The 8,626-nt window shown below is 55.1% G+C and overlaps 1 protein-coding gene across 2 annotated transcripts; it reads right to left on the bottom strand.

Moving 5' to 3' along the window:
- Positions 1 to 918: 918 nt before the first annotated feature.
- HNRNPUL2 (heterogeneous nuclear ribonucleoprotein U like 2) lies at positions 919 to 8,626 on the bottom strand. 2 transcript variants are annotated; one of them, XM_074231275.1, is made up of 14 exons: positions 8,137 to 8,626; positions 6,393 to 6,528; positions 5,836 to 5,912; positions 5,470 to 5,609; positions 5,130 to 5,220; positions 4,929 to 5,041; positions 4,407 to 4,670; positions 4,139 to 4,261; positions 3,926 to 4,054; positions 3,570 to 3,738; positions 2,347 to 2,547; positions 1,574 to 1,647; positions 1,240 to 1,347; positions 919 to 1,148 (listed from the first exon to the last, which is right to left on the bottom strand). In XM_074231275.1, exons 1-14 carry the CDS (start codon positions 8,600 to 8,602, stop codon positions 1,077 to 1,079), a joined length of 2,163 nt encoding a protein of 720 aa, XP_074087376.1. In that variant the 5' UTR covers positions 8,603 to 8,626; the 3' UTR covers positions 919 to 1,076. The 2 variants fall into 2 exon arrangements, with proteins under 2 accessions (XP_074087376.1, XP_074087377.1); XM_074231276.1 differs by lacking the exons at positions 919 to 1,148; positions 1,574 to 1,647 and having other exon boundaries at positions 1,254 to 1,347.

The following is an 8,626-nucleotide window of genomic DNA, read 5'->3' as shown; positions in this document are numbered from 1 at the left end:
CCAGGCCAGCCGGGCAGCCCCCCCAGTCCATGCCGAGCAGGAAGGGAGCGGCACAGCACCCAAGGGGACGTCACACCCCGAGTCCGGGGGAAAGTGGCTTCTAACCATCCCCCACAGCAGCACGCATCCCCCGCTTTACTCATCCTGGCACCCACGTCCTGCACTGAGCCTTCTCTCATCACCCCATCCGAGCCCCTTTCCTGGGCCGGCCGTGTCTCCGAGATAGGGGGGGAGGACCTTCTCCCCATGGGGCATAACTGCAATTCTCGACTCACAACTGGCTGCTTCCACCACAAGATTCGCCTCTGGACATAGGAGGCTCCAAGGAACGTGAGAATCTTGTTGAGCTCGTTTTAAGAAACTCTGAGGGATGTCCCCCTGCCACTACTCAAGGAGGTGGCCACAGGCCAGGGGAGACTTCTGACGAGGGCACCCTGGTATAACCTTGGAAGGCAGAGATGGGCACCGGCAAGCCAGATTTTCCACGCTCCCCCAGAATTCCCACTCACCAACCATTCTGCTCTAGGCCAGGCCGACCTCGCCTGGCGTCCTATGCCAGTCACCCAATGGGCTGTAAGTTTCTATGCCTTGGCCAGCAGTACAAAGTTGGGAGATGGGAGATAAGGCCATACTGGCCTCCAGCCCACCAGACCAGAGATCCCAGGAGGGAGAGGTCGGGAAAGAAAAGACGAGCAGTTAGTGGTGCCAATGACTGATAAGAGCCAATCGTTTATTTCCACTACCCCAGCCCCAGCCCTCGAGACCTCTTCCCCCGCCTAGCTGCCAGCCCAGCTGCCTTAGGATGTCAGAAGTCAGGGTAGCACATTGCCAGTCCAGTCCCATGCATTCATTACAGGGTCAGGTCAGGCATCCCTAGGGCTGCATTATGCGCAAAGGTTTTTGATTACAAATGTCTAACTAGGTTTGAAATGTTTTAGAGAATAAGACAATATTCTTCTCACAAACTTTTTAAAAAAAATGTACAGTTTTTCTTGGTTTGCCTTGTCCCCTTTCCTTCCCTCCCCCCAGGGCCCGAGGCTGCACTCCTTGTGGCCGGCAGGCCAGTGACTGGGCCTTCACCGATACCCTTGGTAGCCATAGTAATTCCTGTAGTATCGGTCTCGGTCCTGGTAGTAGTAGCTCTGCCACTGAAACAGAGTGAGGACGAGCCTGTCACCCGGGGCCAGCCCTGGAGGCTCCTGCCCTGCCAGGCTCCTCCCGTCCACTCTGTCCACTCACCTCCCGGTTGTACTGCCGGTAGTAATCCCTGTATCTGTTGTAATCGTAGTCCCGGCCATAGAATCGGTCATAATCTCCTCGATAGCGATCGTAGAAGTTACGGTAACCCTGAGTGAGGAAGAGAGAGAGCGGAAGGGTAAGGGAGGGCTGAGGGGCTTCCAGCACTTTGGCCAGAGACAGCCATTCCCAGTAAGGCCCCCCCCAGTCACACATGAAGTACTGACTCTGTACAGATCTCTGTACAGAGATCAAGTCACAGTCCCTGCCCTCAAGGAGCTTACAATCTAGTCATGGTCCTGCCAGGAGGGAGGAGCCGGAGGAGAGCTACACTCACCCCTCTGCTTCCAGACTGCCCCCAGTACTGCTGCCCATAGGCACGGCTGTCGTAGCCCCGGCGCTGCCCGCCGACTGGAAGAGAAATGGAGAACAGCTCTCAGATGGCTACCTGAGGCTCTTGGCTCCAAGGGAAGCGGAAAGAAAAAGAGCCCAAACCAGGCCTGAGGGGAACGTCTGGCTGGTGCTAGTCACACCCTGATGGCCCAACTGGGAGGTGGAGGACGACCTCTCCATCGGGTAGCTCTTGCTTAACTTCTACCCACTGGGTGGCAGATGTCAGCCCACGGTATGGTCAGGACCTCCACAGCAGGCAGCGAGGGGTCGCCCTGGTTTGGCTACTGACACGCTCTTGTATCCCCTAACCGAGCCTTCTTCCCCAACCTGGGTGTCCTCTCTGCTCCAGCGAGAGGAGAAAGCTCCTTGTGACCCACAGACTAGCCACCACCAAATGGCAGATGAAAAGCTTGACCCATGAGACCAGGTTCCAACCCAATAGAGCAGTGGGGGAGACCTGACCCAGAAACGAGGCCCACAGCAGGGCTAGAGTCCAAGGGAGCATCTTTCTCTAAAACCTCCACACACGAGGAGCCGAAGAGGCGGCTCAGAGGTCCTCCCCAGAAGGTCCAGAGAAGCATTTCCTGACCCACTGAGTGCAGGTCAGCAATCCCAGGACGTGGAGGACAGGCGACAGCAGACTGACCCCTTCTTCCTTCCTCCCCAGGATGTGTTTGCCCCCTGCCAGCCCTGCTGGTGGCAGCACCCCCCACTCACCATATCCTTGGCCACGACTTCGGCTCTGCCGGTTGCGCTTGTTACGGTTGTTCCGGCGGTTTGTCCGCTTCTCAGAAGGGGGCAGCAGTTTCCTTGCCTCCTCTTTGTACTTGGTGACCAGAGGCTGGGCCTCTTCCTTCTCCAGTTCCCCAAAGGTTACCTCCTCCATATAATCACATTTTTCAGGCAGAGAGAAATTGGCTATGAATTTTTTAAAAAAGGGGGGGTGGGGAGGCTTAGAGTAGAATAAATGATCTGGGGGTCTTCTTTTCTCCCTTTTGAAAATTCCAGAATAGAAGGGACCACCTATCACCAGCCCTGCAAACTCTTATACCCCCCCCCCCAATGGCTGACCCTAAATTTGGGATGCCAAATTTAGGGCTCTCTGCAAACAGAGGGAGCTGCTAAACCCCATCCCCCTGGTTTCCTTTGACCTATCTGCAAACTAAGGCATTTGGCCTGTGCCCAGCTCCTAGGGGGCCCCGATCTCCCTGCTGAACTAAGGCTGCTCCTGCAGATCAATCCTATTGACTTTGGTCTTGCTTATCCAAAGGTTAGAAAGCAAAGGCTTCCAAGAAATTCCAGAAACTGAAATAACCACATAAAAAGTCATTTGCTCTCCAATACCCCTTGGGGCAGCTGGGGGGGCCCACACCCCCTTCCAGTCTGGGGGACCGCCTCTGGCGCCCCCTTCTGGGGAGGGAAAAGCATGATTTTTTTTTTAGGCCAATTCCCTTTCTTTTTTCCTCAAAACCTGGACAAACTGAGACCAGGAAGAACAAAACACGCTCAAGGCCTCAACCCAGCATTGTTCCAGGGATAAAGGCAAAAGGTCTTTTGGGGAGTGGAACAAACTTTCCTGTTAACCCATCTCAACTTGACAAGGATCCCCTGACATTTCATAGTGTGAACAACCTTTTTACTCAGAACAACAATCAGAATTCCTGGGAGGGTCAGAAGGCACCTCTGGATCCAGATCCCTTTACCCCAAGGGCCTGTCCATCTGGACACCTCCTCAACTCAGCATCCCTAAACAGTCAGCAACAACATCAGACCTGGGGCTGCCTGGGCCTGGAGCTCAGCTCCCTACAATGAACTCCCCCACCAAGAGCTCCAAAGCCCTGGCGGGAGGAGGCCAGCCATCCTGTGGCTGCAGCTGCACTCTCATCCCCTATCGCTCTCCCTTCAGCTCCAAGTTGAGTTCTAGAATGCCCCGAGCGCACCTTTCATCTCCAACATGACAGTGTCCGGCACGTCGTCCCCCTCCACCTCCTTCCTTAGCTCCAGCCTCTTCTTCCAGTCCTCTTCTTTGGGCACAATCACCACCACTTTTCGAGAGAAGGTCTTAAAGAGGAGCAGCTTCCGCCGTTGGCCCGAGTTGTACACGTTACACTGGGGATGAGAGCAGAAAGCCACATCTGCTTTACCCTTGGGCAGCTGCTGCCCAGGAGAGGGGAAGGGCAGAATGTTCCAGAAACGGACTGGCTTGAAGGCCGGCTGGCTCAGGGAGGGTCCCAGAGCTCTGCCTGAGAAGGGCTGCCACCTCAGCTACAGGAAGAGTGCCAGGTAGGAAAGATACCTGGTCCAGGATGATGTTTCTTTTTGTCCTCGAAGCCACCTGGACCAGCTTGCTAAGGCACTGGGAGGCTTGCTGTACCAAAAGGTCCCGACTCTTGGGGTCCATCTCTGGCTCCTCAGGCCCCTTTGTCTGAAATGGAGACAAACCCTAAATACCTCACTCTCCACCTCAGAACCTTGGGGCCCCCCTGGTGCCCAAGCCTCTCCTACTCACCCTCATCTGACTCAGCACAGCCTCTGCTCCCAGCACATTGTATCTTTTCTCAGGATGCTCTTGTGCGTGTTTCAAGGCCCACCAGGTCTTTCCAGCCCCAGGCAGACCCACCATCAGTAAGACCTGCAGAGCCAGAGTGACAGATTTGTAATGGGTAAGGGGTCCCAGGGCCCAGACAGTCCTGACAACGCCCCCCAACTCTCATACGTGCTCACTCACACCCACGAGGGGAAGCTTCTTGGGTCAGCACCACCTTGGCTTCCCGTACCTCACACTCCTCTGAAGTCTTAGGAGGCATTGCAGTTCGAACCCGCTCCTCCACTGGCACAGCATGGATGAACACAAACTCCTCAGGAGAGGGGAAGAAAGGCTCCTCCTTCTGACCAAAGTTGAGCTCTACCACACAGTTTTTGCAGAGGACATGAGGCAGGAGAGGCCGCTCATTCAAGGACTCCTTGCTGATCCGGAAAGCTATACCCAGATCGTCTCCATTTTTAGAGAAAGAGAGTTCCACCTCCTCACTTTCGAAATTCTGTGATGAACAATGACAAGCAACATGGCACGGCTTGAGTTGGCTGCTCAGGATTTGGGTAGAAGGAGGAAAAAATGTTTCTCTCACTGAATTTCCCCACAATCAAATCACTGATATTAGAAGCAAGACCCCACTGGTCAGTCAGGAGGATGGGCACCTCACCGAGAAATCAAAGCACTTGCCCAACATCCTTCCCCCGACGCCATGCCCTTGCTGCCTACAGCCTTCAATCAATGGACTGCTCTCAGAAAGACTTACGGCAAAGCAGCCAATGACATCATTTTCCCCAAAGGCCTGGCCATATTCCTCAAACTGCCCATTTTCTGCCTTTAGCCCCCGGCCATCGAAGCCATAAGAAAATTCATCTTCACCTAGAACAGAGGAGCAGAGTTACCTCCCCAGAAGTCGCCCTCCCCTGCCAGACATCCAGGTATGAGGGGAAGGGGAAAGGGATTTTACCAAGTTGTGGGCAGGAGAAGTCAACAGACCATCCAACTCTCAAGAGGGAAGCCTCAGTACAGCCTTCTTTCAGTGGCAGATTCTGTGTGACCTGTCCAAGTCAGAAAGGGAAGACTTAGTCACTGGGCCCACCTCCCCAGCAATACCTGGGCGTCCCAGAATAGAAGCTCAGAGACTCAAATGCTGCCTCAGTGGCACACCTCTCCAGGACCTTGAGCCACAACTCCCAGGGCCGGCTCTTTTTGGGGACTCAGGGCCTTGGGCCCTAGCGGGGAGTTGATGGGTCTCTCATTGGGAAGGGAACAGTAGGAGGAATGAGTCTCATGAGCGGCTGCCCCACCTTGGCCTCAAAACAGACTTTTCCCTTCGTCACTCCGTAGGTGCTTCTTGCTCCAGACCAAAGAGTGGGAAATTTCTCTGAGAAAAGTGGCTGGCCCCCATAACGGTCCTTGCTCACTTGAAAATGGAGGTCGGAGGTATCTGTTAGGAAGGAACAATTGATGTCAATCCAGTGGGAGATACCACCGTTATAGCTAAGCATCAAAACACACCCAATTACACACTTCTCTTCCAGTGAGAATAGATGACCTCACAGCCTAAGCTTTCCAAGTTGTTTTGTGCTTAGATACCAAATTAACTTCTAGTATGAGAGAGGACACAGAAGGCCTCCTGGTCAACACTGCCATCTCTTCTGTCTCTTACATACACGTATCTAGGTTCACAAGAGTCCGATCTTCTTCCTCATCTCTGGCCTCTTCTTCAGGGGGTGGTGGAGACTTGGAACTACACAGGAGAGAAAAAAAACAGCACAGTTTTGACCAACCATGTCCACTTCTCTGATTAATACTTGTATGAACTTGCAGCCAGTGACAAAAGTGTACTTAAGTATCTGAGGCGGGATCTGAATTCAGGTACTCCTGACTCCAGGGTCAGTGTTCTATCCACTGCATCACCTAGCTGCCACTATACTTTACTTTTGAAGGAATTAAGTGTTGCCTTCTTACAAATAACTAGGCTACCCTACTGGTAAACCCTGGAGTTTTTTTTTCCAGGTTTTTTTTGCAAGGCAAATGGGGTTAAGTGGCTTGCCCAAGGCCACACGGCTGGATATTTATTAAGTGTCTGAGGCTGGATTTGAACTCAGGTACTCCTGACTCCAGGGCTGATACTCTATCCACTATGCCAGCTAGCCACCCTGAGAATGTCAAATCTTAGCAGAAAGTAGTTTCCATCAGGGGCTAGGGCAGAGGAGCTCCCTCTTACCGACTGTGATATGCCTCTTCTCGAAACTCATAGTAAGCCCTGCCATGTTCTTCCTTCTCATCTCGCTGTCTTTTGACCCCACGACGCTCACCATTGGAACTGGTGGGTTTTGACTTCTCACTCTCCTCCTCATCTCCTATAAAAAGGATGGAAATTTGAGGAAATTTAACAAAGTCTTCAACCATCATATCCCAGGCTGCCTGGAGAGTGGTCTTGAAACTTCCATAACCAAAGGAATCCTTCTCACAATGGTCCATTTGCATCTTAGAGTCTGATTATTAAAATAATGAGAACTTGTTTTTTTCCCTTTTCTTATTTCTTTACCTAGAAGGAAATGTACAATTTTGATGAATGACTACAGAAAGGTTAAACGTCACACGATTAATTTAAGTTGAACCCTACTGGGATTCCAGTTGGACAGGTTAGTTGGTTGTTGTTTTTTTCTTTTGCGGTTTTTGCAAGGCAATGGGTTAAGTGATTTGTCCAAGGCCACACAGCTAGGGAATTATTAAGTGCCTGGGGCTGAATTTGAACTCAGGTCCCCCTGACTCCACTCTACAGCACCACCTAGTTCTAACATTTATATTCACTAACAAATTGGGCTCAATTAAATAGAAGTTCCTTCCTCCAATTTAAAAATGTGTGGCCACAGCTTCCCTACAAATAGCAGATGAATCCAGGTGCATGAGACAAGGCTATATTTTTATCATGGTTTTAAGTGAAAGTTGTGAGGGCACAGCACAAGTCACAAGAGACCCATAAATAATCCTGCCGATTTGGTGCACACAACTTAGGGCAGGGAGGCACTTTCTCCTTTTGAGCCCTCATTGATTTTAAAAACGATGAACTGGATTTTGAAAAAATGACTACTGTGAAGCTATGGTATTTGGAAAAGAGAGAACCTCATCTTTGCTCTTTTAATTGGGACGTAGTTACCTGAGCCCTCCTATGACTAAGGCTAAATGATTAATTGATATTCCGGGCCACTGAATAGTGACCAGCTGGGCCGCGGGGCGTTTTCCGTTTGTCCATCTCCTTATTACAGAGTATTATACATAGGAGAGGCTCAGTTAGTCGGTAAGGAAAGCTGGGCCTATTTATTTGGAAAGGCTCGAAACACCTGCTTCCTGAAAGAACCGGTCCGGCTCAAAGGCCATTTAAGAAGACAGCCCCCCCCCCCCAGCACACCTTGACCGATCCTCCAGGTCGGCCACCTCCCTGCACCCCCAATCACCCACATTTCAACAAGTTTCCCGAGACCCCCGCTATTTAGAAGGCCCCCTGCCCCGCCAGGTCCCCCACAAAGGCTCTCGTTCCAACAGAAGGAAGGCGAGGCGAGGCCCCGGGGTCCGCCACGTTCACTGGCTCCCCCAGAGCATCATCCCAGCGGTTCACGAAGGGCCTGACAGCCCATGGAGGGGGCATGGCGGGGCGGCCGCTGCCCCGGCCGCGTGGGCTCCTCGGGGAAGGGGCGCGCCACAGGTAGGCCGGGCGGGTCTGGGAGACCCGCGTGCATCCCGGGGCGGGCAGGAGGGCCGCGGGGGCGCTGGCCGTCTTCGGGGGGTCGGGGGCTTCGGGCAGGCGGCCCCCCGGCCTTGCCCATCCGACTGCAGAATGCGGGGCGCCTCCACCGCGGCCGGGACCCCCCAGGAGCCCAGGGAGCCCCTCCCCCAGGGGCCCGGGGGGAGCCGCGCGCGCGGGGGGCGTCCCGGCGGGGCCTCGCGGCGCGGCGGCCGCTGCTTACCCGGCGGAGCGCGGGGGCCGGCCTCGGGCGCCTCGGGGGCCTCGGGCTCCGGGGCCGGGCCGGGCGGCGGCGAGGCGGGCGCCGCCATGGCCGGGGCCGGCGGGGCGGCGGCGGGGGGCCCCGCGGGCTCGGCCTCGTCCTCCAGCAGCAGCAGCGCCGCCGCCGCGTCCTCCTCGGCCGCCCCGGGCCCGGGCCCGGCCCCCTCCCCCGCCGCGTCCTCGTCCTCGTCCTCGTCCTCGTCCGCGTCCGCCGCGTCGGCGTCCTCGTCCGCCCGCTCCCCGGCCGGGCTCCGCGCGGCCTCCGCCCCGGGCCGCGCCGGCGCCGCGCCCGCCTCGCCCCCCAGCATCTCGGCGTCCAGCGCCTCCTGCAGCCGCTGCGCCAGGTCCACCTTGAGGCCGCGCGAGTCCAGGCCCCGGCGCTGCAGCTCCGACCGCAGCTCGGTCACTTTCAGCCGCTTCACCTCCATCGCCGCCGCCGCCGCCTCCGCCTC

Source organism: Macrotis lagotis, chromosome 3 (genome assembly GCF_037893015.1).
Source record: "Macrotis lagotis isolate mMagLag1 chromosome 3, bilby.v1.9.chrom.fasta, whole genome shotgun sequence".
Classification (NCBI taxonomy): domain Eukaryota; kingdom Metazoa; phylum Chordata; class Mammalia; order Peramelemorphia; family Peramelidae; genus Macrotis; species Macrotis lagotis.
Note: the sequence above shows the minus strand (reverse complement) of the source record. Positions and strands in the feature narration are given on the sequence as shown.